Source organism: Salvia miltiorrhiza, chromosome 1 (genome assembly GCF_028751815.1).
Source record: "Salvia miltiorrhiza cultivar Shanhuang (shh) chromosome 1, IMPLAD_Smil_shh, whole genome shotgun sequence".
Classification (NCBI taxonomy): Eukaryota; Viridiplantae; Streptophyta; class Magnoliopsida; order Lamiales; family Lamiaceae; genus Salvia; species Salvia miltiorrhiza.
Window position 1 is genome coordinate 58,740,391 of NC_080387.1, and position 17,703 is coordinate 58,758,093.

General features: G+C 35.6%; 1 protein-coding gene across 5 annotated transcripts; it reads left to right on the plus strand.

The window, feature by feature from the left end:
* Positions 1-657: 657 nt before the first annotated feature.
* On the plus strand, positions 658-17,601 carry LOC130998874 (piezo-type mechanosensitive ion channel homolog). 5 transcript variants are annotated; one of them, XM_057924305.1, is made up of 22 exons: positions 659-756; positions 924-1,058; positions 1,578-1,658; positions 1,887-2,046; positions 2,182-2,339; positions 2,654-2,810; positions 2,943-3,129; positions 4,511-4,626; positions 5,191-5,275; positions 5,474-5,689; positions 5,773-5,950; positions 6,599-6,727; positions 6,888-7,061; positions 7,167-7,391; positions 7,593-9,131; positions 11,443-13,922; positions 14,092-14,487; positions 15,208-15,366; positions 16,254-16,754; positions 16,822-16,963; positions 17,031-17,175; positions 17,263-17,601. In XM_057924305.1, the coding sequence occupies exons 2-22, from the start codon at positions 1,010-1,012 to the stop codon at positions 17,396-17,398; spliced, it is 7,413 nt and encodes a 2,470-aa protein (XP_057780288.1). In that variant the 5' UTR covers positions 659-756; positions 924-1,009; the 3' UTR covers positions 17,399-17,601. The 5 variants fall into 5 exon arrangements, with proteins under 5 accessions (XP_057780310.1, XP_057780288.1, XP_057780283.1 ...); XM_057924300.1 differs by having other exon boundaries at positions 664-1,058; XM_057924312.1 differs by having other exon boundaries at positions 664-1,058; positions 16,825-16,963.
* The last annotated feature ends 102 nt before the right edge of the window (positions 17,602-17,703 follow it).

The following is a 17,703-nucleotide window of genomic DNA, read 5'->3' on the forward strand; positions in this document are numbered from 1 at the left end:
AATATAAAGTACTATCATGTTTCTCGGATCTATCAGAATGGCCTTTTTCTTATTTTCATTTTTATTATGTTCTATTGAATTTTGTAATACTAATAGAATGGTACGTGTACCGTTGTCAATGTAGCTCGACTCGAACAAAAGCAAAAAGAGATTGTTAGTTACGATTAAAAAAATTTAGTTGGAAAAAATTAATTCGATTAAATCGAATTGAAAATTAAATAAGTTGACCAGTTTAACCATGGGTTAATTTCGATTATAATATGAAACTTTAAAACCTTTTCACAAGATAAAGAATTATATAAAAAGTAGAGATATTTCCAACATAATATAGGCATTTAGTAATTAGTGGAATTCATGTTTCAGAGACAGAGACAAAGCAATACTGAAATTATTTTTTCTTGAAATCTTAATCCAAGTTTGTAAGTCCAATTACAACAAAACGGTTAGGGCTCATAGACATCTTTATTGGCCCAAAATTCCGTCTAATTGGGTCTAAATATGTAAATGGGCCAAAGGTCCAAGTTAAAAGACAATAATGCCCCCAAATTAAATTAATATTCCTCCTGCTCCTAGGAAGTCGTGTAACGTTTCTCTCACGATTGAACGAGTTATTCTCCGTCATGTAAAAACGTTAGTAATTGATTAAACTCAGCCGTAATTTGCAAATATCTTCAAAATAATTCAAACACTCTTAATCACTAGATTAACAAGCTTTGATCTCTGCGAAGATTTCTCCACCAATTGGCTTCAATCACAGTTCGTTTTTAGCCGACAAAAAACTTTTAGTGTTGAACTCAAATCTTGATTTGGGTTTGATTTATAGTTCCCTTTTTACTGATTGGGTGATAAGAGTTTCAGCATTAAGTCAAATCCTTGATTTCAAACTAGCAACTTCAGCTTGAATTGGTTTTTATCGTACTTAGTAATTGAGCTGCCAGTTACTCAATCTGTTTGATGGAAGCGCTTCGTGAAATTCGGCGATGAGATTGAGCTGTGGGAAGAGGGAATAATGGGGAAAGTTGTAGATGGATTTATATTGCCCTTATTGCTTTTGATAGGTATGACTATTCTCAATTTTTAATATCTGACTGCTGTTGCTATTTTGAATAAATTACTTAATTATTTAGTTACTTGTTTGATTTCATTCTGAAAGTTCTCAAGATATTAGCTTGTTTCTCTCTTCAATTTGTAATATAGAAAGCAAGATTGCTTAAATTTAGTGTGCAGTGCACTTGAAGAGAATGAGAATCTGAATGAGGCCATTGAGTTCACTTGTGAAGTTTCTTACTTCGTTTAGCTTAGTTTGTTAAGCTATGGATTTTAAGAGGACTTTTTGTATTTTGTATTCGCAAGATTTATTTTTTTAGTTATTTATGTATTTTCCTTCTCTGGATCCTCTTAGGCCTTTTATTCGTGCCTGGATTTTGGCAATTCTCTGTTGCATTTGATGCTAGTTCCAATGCTATCACATTTGTATTGTAGCTCCTCCGAATTGTTATGTGTTTATGTATTTCAATGGTGTGGAACATTTTTATACTTTTTCTATTGCTTCTTATAATTTTCTGTTATTCTTGCAGCTGGGTTACTTAATTGGAGTCTGATTTCTTTCGTCAGTTTGGTGGCTTCTCTTATTTTCCGATTTACTTTCCCTAAAACAGGTACTGTATTATCTGTGAACTAGAATTAGGCTACTGCACCAGGTCATCTGTTCAGATATCAGCATTTACCTGCTCACATATAGTTTGATGGCATGTTTCGTCATTTTTACACAAAGAACATATTGGCATATAGTATTTTCTTTAACTTTTCAATTTCCTGATTGTTGCGCTCCTCTTTTTACTTTTAATCTCCTTTTTTCCCTTTTTGTTTCTCTGCGCATTCATCAGGATTTCGATATGGAGGGAGAGTCTTGTCTTTGTGGTTTGTTTTCATATATTCAGCACTTGTGATTATTTCACAAGTGATTTTTTTAATTTTATGCGCGGTTCTGGATTGGCGATGGACTGTTGCTGATGCTTGGTGGATAAAGCTAATTGGACTTATGAAGTAGGATATTTCTTTTCCATTGAAAGGCTACTTCTTCATTAATGAATTGATCTAGATATTGCAGTTTTTTTATTATATATATGTTATGCTAAATATATATTACCTGAATGGTGTTCAACATGTATGCTCCTGCAGCATTGAGGCCTGGAGATCTCCCACAGTTATGTACTTCCTAGTAGTACAGTTATTAGTGGGACTAGTTGCTTTCATTGAGATCAACAGGAGCAGATTCGGCCTTTTTGAATCTCGAGATTCATGCTGGGGTCATTTTTCTTCACTTGTTGAACACATAGGTTTGTCAAATTGACCATCCTCCTAATTATAGCTAATTATTGAAACATTCTTCTTCTTGTCTGTGTTGTTACTTGGAGAATATTTGCATGAATTAACTTAAATTCTTAAAAGTTGCTGTGTACATACTCACAAGTGGAGACAGAAGAATCAGAATTAATATCAAACTAGATGTCTTCAATATTTCAATGCTAAGAATTGTTTTTGATAAGATATTTGTTATGTTGACACAATAATTCCTGCCAAAAATTGTGAATTAGAGATCTCATTGTGATGTCATATCTTGCTGATTATCACTATTTCCTCTCAATGGAAGGTTACCGTCTTAGGTTGGTTTGCTGCTTACTGCTCCCAGCTGTGCAGTTAGCTTCAGGGATCAGCAATCCTTCTTGGCTTTCGTTGCCATTTTTCATTTGCAGTTGTGTTGGTCTTGTTGATTGGTCTCTGACAAGCAACTTTTTAGGCCTTTTCAGGTAGTTTATCCTTTTTAGTATTGCTTTTCAGGTAGTTTATCCTTTTTGAGGTTTATGAAAGAAGATTTTATTTCTTTCAGAAAATTTGAGGAACAGATTCCGTTAGTGCTTATATTCTTATACATTGTGAAGGTGGTGGAAGCTGCTCTGGGTATACGCTGGCTTCAACATTGGCCTACTTTATGTTTATCAGCTGCCTGTTGGGTTCGCACAGTCTTTTCTAGTGATAGCTGACTCAATTGGTCTATACAAGGCTTCTTTCAGTTCTGACTGGCAAGAGATATGTTCTGGTATTTCACTGATGGTGTTTTACTACATGGTATGCATTTGTTTATGATCTTTCACAGTCGACACATAATTTGTCGTGTTGCTTTTGTTACACTGAAGATTAATTCGTGGATGTATTAATATGTTTATGCAGTTAGAGAAGTTATTACTTGTAATCATCTTTGATGTCTTTTACACTTATCTTTATATATCTTCTACTTCAGATAGATCTTCCTGAAGTCTCAGTGAAAAGTTATACTTCCTGATTAATGATATGATCAAAGTATGAAAACCTAGTATTCACATTAACAAAATTAATAGGTTTTGTAGTGAATCTTATGTTGGGGTTAAGTACTGTAACAGACTCCTAATGTATAGATAAATTCTTATGTTATATTTTTATAATCTGCTTCTCAGCCATTTCAACTAAAATGTGGCATGTGTTTTTGTAGAACAAATAGTTAAGGTTATATGCTTCATTCTAAAGAAAGGTACATGTTCAATTTTACTTGCAGGAACTTCATACAACTCACTCAATTTCGTTGAAACCGGCCAACTTAGATAAATTTTATTTCATAACTGAGGAACTCTCTTTGGTTATTCTGTAAACACTGAATGAAATAAAGATGAGGACATCAACACAATCATTGATGCATAATAGTTCTTGGGAAGCCACATAATTCGTAAGTGCTTGTCATGGAAGTTTCATATGTTTCTTCATTCTTATGACATAACATTGGTCTGATGAAAATAAGATTATATGAGTAACTTAAGCCGCTTAAGGGCTTCACATAGGTAAATTTGATTGAATATGAGGTTATAGAAGGCTATTTTGTAAGGGACATCAAGTGTTTCCAGTTTAAGTGAAAAAGGGGAATGACAACATGATTGCTCAGAATGAACTCACCCCCAAACTATAATCATGATTTATGCTCTGAAGTTCCAGTGAAATTTGAGGTTCTGTAAATTAGTGGATCACTACATTGTAGCCATGTTTTTGATAAATGTGATTACAAGACTATAGACGTGACAAAAGAGGTGTATTGTTTTCTACCTTTGCTTCAGTAGCCCAAAATAACAATCTATAATATATGTAAGTTGGCACATGCATGACATATACGTGTATGCATATGTTGTTAATATGTTGAAGGGCACTTTTGTTCCCTCTCCTTCGTTTGCCAGCCCTCCACTCTCCCTGTCGTTTTGGGTTTGTTGAACTTATGTGTATCCACTGTTTTTCATAATGGCAAGAAAAAACTTAAATTAGGGGAAACAGTAAGAACCATACAATAGAGTGTTCCATATTCGTCGAACTATAAGATTAGCATGTATGGTGTGAAGAATTTGGTATTCCCTGTCATGGATGAACTGTTATTTGATGGTTGATTTGATCATTTGAATAATTAATATCTAATCTTTAAGTACATGTGCAGCTCTCTTTTGTAAAACATGATTTAGAAGACATGGAATTCATGATGTCCATGAGAGAAGGCAGCTTGACTGAGCAACTTCTTCCCACGAGAAATTCCTTTTTTGTTCGCCAGCTGAGGTAAAATGCTTCTGTTATTTGAGTTTTATTTCCATCTTTTCAATCCAGGCAAATTGCTTCGTGCAGCAACAGAACATAGATTTTCATCCTTTGTGAATAATACGAAAGCTAGTGTTATTTGGATGGCATTTGCTGATTGATTTGCTTTGTTCTCTATATTAATTAACACTAAGTTATTTTTGTATTAACACTTCTATTTATAAATTAGCAGTAAATTATATAGACATATAGGGGAGAAGAATAAATTGCATATTCACAGCAAGAGAGTCTCCATATATATATAGGGAGTAGAAAGCTAGGGTTACTCCTAGGTTAAATCTATTTCTAAAATAACAAAAGATAAGTAAGGAAAACTTAGATAGAAAAATATTCTACAACAGAGGTTATATGGCATCTTTGCTAACACCAGTTTTTACATTAATTCTTGTTAGTTTATTAGTCTTATTTTTATAATGTCAGAAGTATATGGTATCTGTGCTTTTAATTATGTCTAGTATTAATTTATAAGTTTATATATTATGTGCCCTGTTCACTATCTTGTTAAATCATCTCTATGATTTTCAGGTCTGGTGTAAGGCATACAAATATTTTATTAAGGGGACCAATATTCAGGTTTTTTAGCATCAACTGGTTCACTTATGGTTTCCCGGTATGCAGTCACAAACTTGATTATTTTCCTCTGCGGATGTATGTTTGAACTTAAAACTCATGTGAGATGGTGGATAAGATGACTTGAATCAATCTGATTCAAAAGGATCTTACTTGCATCAGTATCTCAATTCAAACATGAATGATTTTTTATTCTAAACTTCTGATATGACAGGTATCCTTGTTTGCCTTATGACAGGTATCCTTGTTTGCTCTTTCATATTGGAGCTTCAATTTTGCAAGTATATGTGCATTTGCGTTACTTGCATATGTTGGGTATGTTTTGTATGCTTTTCCATCCTTGTTCTGGTTGCACCGGTTAAATGGGCTGCTTCTAGTTTTCATTCTCTTGTGGGCCGTAAGCACGTATGTTTTTAATGTGGCTTTTGCGTACGTGAACTGGAAACTCGGGAAGGTACCTCCTTATCTTGATCTTCGACGCCAGTTTTTAAGGTTGAGCTTGGGTGGAGTTTACTAATATTTTTCCTTGTTACTCAGGATATGGAGATCTGGGAGATGGTTGGTTTATGGCATTATCCTATCCCTGGTTTTTTCCTTCTAGCACAGTTCTGTCTAGGGATTCTTGTTGCTCTTGGTAATCTTGTTAACAGCTCGGTATTTCTTTTCCTATCAAATGAGGAGAGGCAACTCTCAGATGAGAACAGGACCGAGGAAGGTACGATCCATACGGATGCTTATATTAACACTAATGAAGTGGCATTACATCCTTTCTAAAATTTAACATTGTGTAATCATTGCTTCTTATGTCTTGAAGATCTTGCTCTCAATAAATCCACTCGATTGAGATATACATCAGCACTGTTTAGATGATCACCACCTATTTCAGTTCTAATCACTTAATTGCATTGCTCAAAGTAATCCTTGATTAAATCAATTGGGTTTGGTTTGACTGTTAAAGTGTTAATCTTTTTAGCCAGGCTACTTATATGAAGCAGGAGGACTGCACTCATTATAATTATTCTTGGCTTCTCTCATTTGCTGCTAGAAAATAAATTTTCTGGCTCAATTTTCTAGCTGTGGTTAGGAGTGGTGTGTGTTTTCATGTTTCCTTGGATTCAAGCCTTCTGAAGTAGTACACATTCTCAAATCTCAACTAAAGATGATCGAAATACTGTATCATTCACATAATGATTGGTCATTCACAACTTGCTTTAGAGTAGATAAACTTATGATTTTAGTTCCTTATTGTCCATGGATTTGGGAGTTTCATTAGTGGTCTATTGCTTCTTCATGCTTATAGATTGTTTTCACCCAGTTGTGAAGCTGGTTTCATGTTATGCCTAACTGTCCAATATGCTTGCAGTGAAGGAAGATGCCAAGGTCTTGATTGTAGCCACAATTGCCTGGGGACTTCGGAAATGTTCTCGTCCTATTATGCTATTACTCATTTTCTTGATAGCTGCAAGACCTGGTTTAGTTCATGCTGTTTATAGTACGTTGAAGTCTCCCCAATAGTTTTTCTCTGTTCAGCTTTCTACTATTTTACCTTTTTCCTTTTCTCTTCCTTATAATCCAGTGTAAGTGTAAAACAGCCAAGCCTTCATGGATGGATGTTCAGTATTCTGATTAGTGTAAACTGTCTTTCCTTCCAGTAATATTCTTCTTTGCATACCTTTTGAGCCATCAAATCAACAAAAGGATGCGGAAGTGTCTTATTCTTCTGTGTGAGGCTCACTTTGCTGCTCTATACATTCTTCAGCTTAGTCTTGTATCCAGAAAATTGGAACAGAAGGGCTCTATCAGTCTGGAAGTGCTATCAGAATTAGGTGTGGGATTTTGTTAGTCTTAAATGTCTTACCTGTATCATTGCTAAATTTCTCCTACATTCTCTATTATTAATCTTTGCTAATTTGTTTGTGAAATGTTTGTAGGTCTTGTACAAAATGATAGTACTTGGGAGTTCCTTGAAATAGCTCTGCTTGCATGCCTTTGTGCCATTCATAACCATGGATTTGAAATGTTGTTCTCGTTCTCTGCAATTGTTCAGCACACACCATGTCCTCCCATTGGATTTGGCATTCTGAAAGCTGGTTTAAACAAATCTGTTCTTCTGTCAGTTTATGCCACCTCAGATCATCGCAGCAATAGTTCCCATGGTACTGCAATATTTTCCATAGATTATTGATGTCTTTTGTCCAATTCTTTTGCAGTTTAAACTATACATATATGCTTAGTTTATCATGTATGCATGCAAATTGGTCTGTGTAACTTTTGGTTGAGCAATTTCTTCAAGTCCCTAAAAATCATTCATGCTTGATATCTGTGGTAATTGTGTGCTACTTTCGTCCATCTTTCAGAGAGAAGGGTGGCATTGTATCTCAGTGCAATTGGGGAGAAGTTCTTATCTATATATCGATCGTTTGGAACCTATATTGCTTTTCTCACCATTCTTTTTGCGGTGTACCTTGTGAGACCTAATTATATATCATTTGGTTACATTTTTCTTCTCCTCATCTGGATCATTGGAAGACAGCTTGTTGAGAGGACAAAACAGCGACTATGGTTTCCACTCAAGGCATATGCAATTGTTGTTTTCATTTTCATTTATGTTTTAAGTATTTTTCCCACTTTCGAGACATGGATGTCCAAAAAGGTTAATCTGTATGTCTGTTTTGGCTATAATACCGAAGCCTCTTTGCTAGAAAACCTTTGGGAGTCTCTAGCAATTGTAATTGTGATGCAACTTTATAGCTATGAGAGAAGGCAAAGCAAACACATGAACTTGGAAGATGCTGATCCATTGCAGTTTGGGATTTTGGGGTTCATTAAACGGTTCCTGATCTGGCACAGTCAAAAGATTTTGTTTGTGGCATTGTTCTATGCTTCATTATCTCCAATAAGTGCATTTGGTTTTTTGTATATTCTTGGTCTCATCCTATCATCTACTTTGCCTAAAGCATCTAGGATCCCATCCAAATCATTCTTAATTTATACGGGATTTCTGGTTTCAACTGAGTATCTTTTCCAGATGTGGGGTAAATTGGCTCAAATGTTTCCAGGACAAAAACACAACAATTTGTCTATTTTCCTGGGTTTACAGGTGTATACACCTAGTTTTGAGGGCCTAGAAGCAGGTTTGAGGCCAAAAGTGCTGGTAATTGCTGCATGTATCCTTCAGTATAATGTTTTTCACTGGTTGGAAAGAATGTCTAGTTCTCTTCCGAATGCAGGCAGATCAGAAGAACCTTGTCCTTTATTTGTTTCCGAGGAAGATGTTTCTTCTGCTGTTTTAACTCCCAGCGAGGATAATGAGACATCATCAGAATCTGGTGACCCCTCCCGTCGAAGGATAAGGAGCAATTCATGGTCATCTTTTCAACATGTAAATGATCAACCATCTCAAGATTTGTCTCGAGGCTTTCACGAAAATGGAAGCAATAGAAAATTCTCTTTTGGTTATATCTGGGGAAGCATAAAGGACAGTCACAAGTGGAATAAGAAAAGAGTTGTTACCTTGAGGCAGGAGAGGTTTGAAATGCAGAAGACAATGCTAAAAGTTTATTTGAAGTTTTGGATTGAAAACATGTTCAACCTCTTTGGGCTTGAGATCAACATGTTAGCCCTACTACTTGCCAGTTTTGCTCTATTAAATGCCATGTCTATGTTCTATATTGCGTCTCTTGCTACTTGTGTTCTGTTGGCACGTCCTATCATACATAAGCTGTGGCCAATATTTGTCATTCTTTTTGCTATCATTCTTCTTGCTGAATATTTTGCAATGTGGAGCACTGTGATGCCTTTCAGTCAACATGTACAGACCCCAACTGACGCGCGTTGTCATGGTTGCTGGAAAGACTCGAGTATATACTTCCAGTACTGTGAAATGTGTTGGCTGGGTATGACTTTCTCCCATTTTGTTGTTTTGCTACTCTTGAAACAGTGAATCTTATATATATGTATGTATAGGGTTGGATCCAGTGAGTAAAGTTCATGTACTTATACACCAATCACCCTATATATATATATATATATATATATATAGGAAGAGGTTCTAATAAAAACCTCTGTTAAAATGAGAACTAGGAACCTAATCTTGACCATTTAAAATTTAGATCTAGTGGTTAGGATTTAATTATTTAAAATAGACGCCTAATAATTAGTCATTAGTGGTTAGTCACGTTTTTTTCTCTTTTTAAGTTATTAGAAGGTTAATTATGTCCTTTTACTATTCTTATTTAATTAATCACTCTAAATTAGTTGGCTAATTTGATTTAGCCGTTTTTTTTTCTAATAATATTTTTTTAATTAAAGAGCTTTATCCTTTAAAGTTTCACGTTCCATCTAGGTTTTACACGTTTTTTAATTTTTGTATTTGGTACTCTCTGTGCAATTACTATGAACAACTATGCAATCATAATTTATTCTATGTAACAATAAAAGAATGTTAATTTATTCTATGTAACAATAAGATCATATCTGTGTAATTACTATGAACAACTATGCAATTATAAAAATAAATACTACATAATTGTGCAAGTAAAATTAATCTGTGCAATTATAATTAATCTAAAGGAATATCTGTGTAACTAAAACTCTATTGAACTGTAAAACAAATTCCTGTCCAAACGCCACTATTGAACTGTATATTTAATATGTGCACCGAAAACAATATATGTGCAACAAAAATTAATTTATACAACTAAAATTTCATATGTGCAACACAAAACAATTAAACCAACACATTAAAACTGAGGAACAATTGGAATAAATTAATCTATGCATTTATATTTTCACGTATGCAACACACTAAAATAATTATGCAATTTCAATTTCAAATGTGCAACAAACATATTCTAACTGTGCAACAAACACATTTCTATGCACCAAGTTACACTAACAAAATCTTATAGTGAAAAACTTATGTAAATCACCAACACACAATATTATCGATCAACACATATTATTTACTGTGCACAAATTTTAATCTATTCAATTACAAATTCTTTTGTGCAACATTTTAATGCAATCAACGTAGTTACACAGTTGCATAGTTGAAGGTTTCAAAGTTCTGAATTGCATAGTTGAAAAATTAGTAGTTTTTGAGTTGCATAGTTGAAGGATTTGTAGTTGCATAGATGAAGGATTCGTAATTGCATAGTTGCATATTTGAAGGGTTTGAAGTTTTGAGGTGCATGGTTGAATGATTCGTAGTTTGCATAGTTAAGTATTTTTGTAGATGCATAGTTAGATGAGATTATTGTGTTGCTCGGTTGTTGTATTTTATTGCTTGGATTTGACCTTGCACATAAGAAAAATTGTGAAATCTTTTAATATGTTGTTGCATAATTTATTTTTTGTGTTGCACGGATGATTTGTCATGCATATTTAAAAACAATAAATGGTAAAATTAATGTGCGCTAATTACGAAATGAAAGTGTAAAAAAGTAAATCACAAATCTAAATTTACTTTTTTATCCTTATTCCACTTTTAATTTGCCGTGTAGATTTTTGTTTATCAATTCAAAAGTTAATCTGGGCCTTCCATTTTAATGTAATCAATGGTATATATTGGTTCCTAGTTTTCATCTTAGGGGGGGTTTCTATCTTAACCCCACCCTATATATATATATATATATGTATGTATATAAATATGTCTACGTTTAGACATGCACATTGTGATTTTGTTCACCCCTCTCCCTTTTGTTTGCACTATGCATATATTCTGACAATCATATGTTCTAAGAGTATTTTAAATGCTTTTTCAGTTCTTAGTTTTGGGCTAGGTTCCTGGCAAATAAATACGTTTATAGTTTTATGGTCAAGAACTAGTGTATATGATGCTCATCAGAAGATTCAGAACTATTTTCTAAAAAAAGTCTATCGACAAGTGTTAGGAACGATAATTAATACTCAGCACTTCTTTGCTGCTGTGTGAAGCAGTGATAGGACACATATATATGAAGCTAGAGTCTAGAGATGGGTGACATTCATCCCCTGTTATAAATCATTCAATCTGTGTCCTGGTATGTTTAAGGATTTTCTTAAAGCTTCTAAATTGGCTCTTCACTCATGTTAAAACCGTACTGCCTCACTGTAAAGCACCATTAGAGCTGGATCATTCTTGATCTTGAGCAGTATCTAGTCATGATTTTGATGTAGTCTGTTAAATTTTATCTGCCTGATTTATTATTTATTTAATCTTTGCAGGGATTATAGTTGATGATCCCCGGATGCTGATCAGTTATTATATGGTATTTATGCTGGCATGTTTTAAATTGCGAGCAGACCGTGCCTCCAGTTTTTCATGGTCATCTACGTATCACCAGATGGTTTCTCAACGTAAAAATGCTTCTTTATGGCGAGATATCTCATTTGAAACAAAAGGCATGTGGACTATTATGGATTATTTGAGGGTTTACTGCTATTGTCACCTATTGGATCTAGTACTTACTCTTATATTAATCACGGGAACCTTGGAGTATGATATTCTGCACCTTGGATACCTTGGTTTTGCTCTAATTTTCTTTCGCATGAGGCTTACCATATTAAAGAAGAAAAATAAGATCTTCAAGTACTTGCGTGTGTACAATTTTGCCGTTATTGTTCTCTCTCTGGCGTATCAATCTCCTTTCATTGGTGACTTTACTGCAGGGAAGTGTGAAACCGTTGATTACATCTATGAGGTGATTGGATTTTATAAATATGATTATGGATTTCGGATCACCTCGAGATCTGCTCTGGTTGAAATCATCATTTTTGTTCTGGTATCTTGTCAGTCGTATATGTTTTCTTCCTCAGAATTTGATTATGTATTTCGATATCTTGAGGCTGAACAAATTGGTGCAATTGTTCGAGAGCAAGAGAAGAAAGCTACTTGGAAGACTGAACAGTTGCAGCACATTCGAGAATCTGAGGAGAAAAAACGTCAGCGTAACTTGCAAGTGGAGAAGATGAAAGCTGAAATGCTCAACCTACAAATTCAGCTCCACAGTATGAATTCTCCTACTGCTCGTGCTGATTCTTCACCTGCTAATGAAGGATTGAGAAAAAGGAAGAATGCTTCACTTAATCTACAAGACACTGGCAATGCTGAGAAACAGGATGGTGATACCAATGCTGATTTAGTTTTCCCGTCTCATCTGTATGAATCTCCAAGGAGCTTAAGAGCAGAAAATCCATTTGCTGCAGATTTTACAAAACCACAAAGGTATGCATCTTTCAGTGAGATAACTGAACTTAGGGATGAGGCTAGTGATAATGCTGGTAATGATTCAGATGAAGCGAAGAAAGGTAAACCCCAGTCGAAGGAAAACCATTTAGCTTCTGCTGTACAACTAATAGGTGATGGCGTTTCTCAGGTTCAATCAATTGGCAATCAGGCAGTTAGCAGTCTCGTCAGCTTTTTGAACATCTCACCTGAAGACTCAGATTCAAATGAACCCCCATCTTTGCAAGATGGACTTTCTACTGATGAAAGAAGCACAAATAATAAACAGACACACTTGAGTAGTTCATCTTCTCTGCTGTCTGACAAGAGTAGAACTTCAGGATTTGCGAGTTGGCAGATTGGACGAATAATTCGTCATATATGGTCTCAGATGCGGTCAAACAATGATGTAGTGTGCTACTGTTGTTTTATTCTTGTTTTTATATGGAACTTCAGTTTGCTTTCCATGGTTTACTTGGCGGCTCTGTTTCTATATGCTCTCTGTGTGAATACTGGACCAAGTTACATCTTCTGGGTTATAATGCTAATCTATACCGAAATTTATATTTTGGTGCAGTATTTATACCAAATAATGATACAGCATTGTGGTTTCAACATCCAGTCAGATCTTCTCCGTCAATTGGGGTTTCCTACAAAAAAGATAACATCAGCATTTGTTATCAGTTTGCTACCTTTGTTTTTGCTGTATCTATTTACTCTAATACAGAGCTCTATTACTGCGAAGGATGGTGAATGGTTTTCAGTAGGTTTTGGTAATGGTAAAGGGGGGCCACTAAACCAAGAGCGTGGCCAAACAGGATCTAGCTGGAGTGAGAAAGCAAAGAAGTATCTCCAATTAATCAAACGATTGGTTATAACAGTGGTGAGTAACTGTTGTAGATATTGGAAATCACTGACGCAAGAAGCAGAATCTCCTCCATACTTTATTCAATTGTCCATGGATGTCAAAGTATGGCCAGAGGATGGGATTCAGCCCGAGAGGATTGAGTCTGGAATAAATCGGCTGCTGCAGCTTGTCCATGATGAAAACTGCAAGAGTGAAATGCCTAATCCTTGTCCTTGTGCCAGCAAGGTTCAAATTCGTAGCATTGAAAAAAGTTCTGAAAATCTGAGTGTGGCCCTGGCTGTTTTTGAGGTGGTTTATGTCTCTTCGTTAACTGACTGTAGTCCAGCTGAAAAATTCAAATCTCTTACTCCAGCCTCCGACATAGCAAAGGAGATACTTAGGGCACAGGAGAAGGAACTTAATTATGAAGTTGGATTCCCTTACCGTATAATCTCAGTAATTGGAGGTGGCAGGAGAGAAATTGATCTTTATGCCTATGTTTTTGGTGCTGACTTGACAGTCTTCTTTCTGGTTGCCATATTCTACCAGTCAGTTATAAAAAATAAAAGTGAATTTCTGGAGTACTATCAGCTCGAGGACCAATTTCCGAAAGAATATGTATTTATGCTAATGGTAAGGAAAGTGCTTCTGAATGGGATTTTTTTTTTGTAGGTACAATTGCTATAATCTAAATGAATATTTTAATTCATGTGGCTATACTTAATTCAATGGTGCACGTACACATGCCTTATAATATATGCTTGGTCTTCTTTTAACATGCTTGAATTTTCTTCTTGTGCAGATAATCTTCTTCTTGATTGTTGTTGATCGCGTCATATACCTCTGTTCATTTGCAACTGGAAAAGTCATCTTTTACATTTTCAGCATCTTTCTTTTCACTTATGCTGTCACTGAGTATGCTTGGGATATGGATACTTCACGACAAAGTACTGCTGGGTTGGCCATTCGAGCAATGTATCTTACCAAAGCAGTTTCTCTTGTATTACAAGCCATGCAAATTCGATATGGTGTTCCTCATCAAAGCACATTGTATCGCCAATTTCTAACCAGTGAAGTTTCTCGTGTTAACTATCTGGGGTATAAGCTGTATCGGGTTTTACCTTTTCTGTATGAGCTGCGTTGCGTCCTTGACTGGTCATGCACAGCAACATCCTTGACAATGTATGACTGGCTGAAGGTGAGTCTTCAAGTTTTCTGATCAGGTTGGTATTTCTACCAACCATGCACGCAAAACTGTCATTCTTAATTCCTGTAGTTTTGTTTTCAAACTAAGTTGCACTCTTTAACAATAACTCAGTAAGAAATTAAGAAAGTTTTGGTGATTAAACTGGATGCTAATTTTAAGTTTTCTGATGCCCTAATGTGTACTTTGATTAGTAGACTAATCACTTTCCTGCATAAAGTCTCAAGACCGTGAAATTGTAGTACACAGGAGAAAGATATCTATTTAGCTAAGTGCAGAGTCGTCTTTGTGAATGTTGGTTTTATTTTATGAACCTAAGAGAAAAGAAGTTACACAATTTGGACAATCAGAGTGGTACATAATTCGTCATTGCAAGGCTTATTGCAGAACCGATAAAGGATACTGAGTCCGACTTATTATCAAATTTATCTTACTTAGAGTCTTATTCATACTTAAGTATACTGAGTCCGTTGTTATTTATTTTAGTGGGAACTATATGCAGTTCTGGAAGACTCCATTTCCTGAATATAACGTTCAAGTAACCCATCACTGCTTGAATTTTTGGTTACTTAGGTGAACTTTAGGTCTGTTTGAAACTTAAGAATATTCAACAATATGATACATTGATTAAACCTACTATTCAGTTTGTTTCTCCATCTCAGCTATATTGATAAAGTTTAAAATAGATAGTGATGTATCTGTATTCTCTTTCAGTTGGAGGACATAAATGCAAGCTTGTACCTTGTCAAATGTGATAATGTTCTGAACAGAGCCTCTCATAAACAAGGAGAGAAGCAGACAAAGATGACGAAGCTTTGCAACGGCATATGTCTCTTCTTCATTCTAATTTGTGTTATTTGGGCTCCAATGCTGGTAAGAAATTTCTGACACGACTCTGCTCTGTGATATGTACTGGCACTCCTATTAGTACACATGTTAAAATCAAGTAGCGATGAAGAAAATGACCTATCTCTTTGTGTTAGTTTATATGGTATAATGGATGTTTATCTGACCTTTTAATTAACCGCATGATGAATATTGAAGCCTATGAGCTCGGACTCTCCAAAAATTGGAAAGTACCCGTGTCCGTCTGGTGCAACATGGGTACGGCGGCGAAGAGAAGAAGAAGCAGGGTTCAGCTTTTAAGTGACTTATGGGTTTTTGTTTTAATTAAAATAAGTTAAATCGGTGCAATTTTTCTCGTGTCCACATATCCTAAATCTGGAAAACTTAAAGAGTCGGGATCACATCCCTGCACCTGTGTCCGACACCCGCAGCACCCAAGTCCGAGCAACATAGATTGAAACAATTCCTTGCACTATACTTTATAATGTTTCCCAATTTTCCTTTCTGAATACAAAATGTAGCAATGCTTTACATTATTGCAAGTTAGATAATAAGAGAGTAATCTGACATGTTTTTCAGCTTCTAGTTTCTAGGCCATCTAATCGTTTGACCTCAAAATGTAGATGTTATATGTGCTAGTTTCCATTTTCATCTCTGAAGACACTTGTATTACATGGTGAAAATAAGTGTTCACATATTGGTCTTTCTCTGTATAGGGTTCCTGTGAGTCTTCTGCTAGTACTGAGTCGTTTATCTTTATTACTTGTTGAGATGAAAGTTAGTTCGAGAATGATATGTAAAGTTTTATAGGTTAGTATAGGATTTGTCAACTGATATTGCCAAATCCTAGAAATCGTGGTCCTATATTGAAGCAAGCAATCTCATGTATGTAATGTCCACACTTTGTTCTACAGATGTACAGTAGTGGTAATCCAACGAACATAGCGAATCCAATCAATGCTGCCAGTTTTCAGTTTGAGATCAAGACAACTGGTGGCAGATTGATCTTGTACCAGACAACTCTTTGCGAAATAATTCCATGGGAGAAAGTGAAGTCCAGTGACGTTGATCCACAAAATTATTTGGAGTCATACAATGCGAATGACATTCAGCTTATTTGCTGCCAAGCTGATGCAAGCAGTCTATGGCTTGTCCCTGGTGTGGTTAAGAAGCAGTTTATTCCGTCTCTGTACGTTGATATGGAAATGAAATTTTCTTGGATACTTACAAGGGACCGACCGAAAGGCAAGGAAAAGGTGAAATATGACAAGGGTGTGGATCCATCAAGTCTTCCTAGAGCATCAGAAGTTGAGGGGGTTCTGAATGGTTCCTGGAGCAGCTTTAGGGTTTACAATATCTATCCAAGAAATTTCCGTGTTACCGGTTCTGGAGAAATTAGACCTGTTGATCAAGTGGTATGCTTCGAAACAAGAGCTTGTTTATATTAGGTAATGAGTTTGCTGAAGTTTGTATGTTGTGAAGCAGAGTCTTGTGAATGCGGAGCTTGTGCTGCACCATGAGACGTATGATTGGTGGTCGTTCCAAGATATGAATCCTCCAAATGCGGATGGGTGTAGAGGATTGTGGGGGCCTATGGCTGTGGTGGTGTCGGAGGAGACCCCGCGTAAGTATTTACAAGGTATAAGTTGCGATTGATTGTATGGTTTAATAATGGAAGTGTATGATGGCAGAGGGAATCCTGGGGGAGACGCTGAGCAAATTCAGCATATGGGGGCTGTACATCACATTCGTCCTTGCTGTTGGGCGTTTTATTAGAATGCAGTGTTCTGACCTACGAATGAGGATACCCTATGAGAATCTGCCTTCATGCGACAGGTATATGATATGATATCATCCATCATTGTCTCATCAAATTTCATCTCATCTCATCTAATGATTGGATTTGGATTTGGATTGGGATAGGCTGATTGCCATCTGTGAGGATATATACGCTGCAAGAGCAGAAGGTGAACTCCGAGTTGAAGAGGTACTCTACTGGACACTCGTCAAAATTTACAGATCGCCTCATATGCTGCTCGAGTATACCAACCCCGACTAGTCCACTCCAATTATATACTCAGAATAACTTACTAACTTCTAACCTAAACAACTTTAATTTTCATATCATTTAAATCCCATCAATTATCCCAAATCTATGAAATTCTTATCTACTGTATCTCCTGCCCTACAAAAATTGCCATATTTAACTATAAAATACCTCCTTTTCATTATTACAAATCAAAAAATAAAATATTTTCTTCATCTCACCTCTTTCTTCTCTTTAATTCATCTTTCTCATCATTCCCTCGTCTCTCTCATCTCTCACAAGCAGACTTTCTAATTTCAATTCCCTATTTTCTTTCA

What these genes read in the sequence shown, in the direction of transcription:
- LOC130998874 (XM_057924305.1), top strand. Translation starts at nt 1,010, where the DNA reads ATGGGGAAAGTTGTAGATGGATTTATATTGCCCTTATTGCTTTTGATA. An exon ending in CAATGTATGACTGGCTGAAG is followed by an intron (nt 14,488 to 15,207) that starts GTGAGTCTTCAA and finishes ATTCTCTTTCAG; the next exon opens with TTGGAGGACATAAATGCAAG. An exon ending in AATCTGCCTTCATGCGACAG is followed by an intron (nt 17,176 to 17,262) that starts GTATATGATATG and finishes GGATTGGGATAG; the next exon opens with GCTGATTGCCATCTGTGAGG.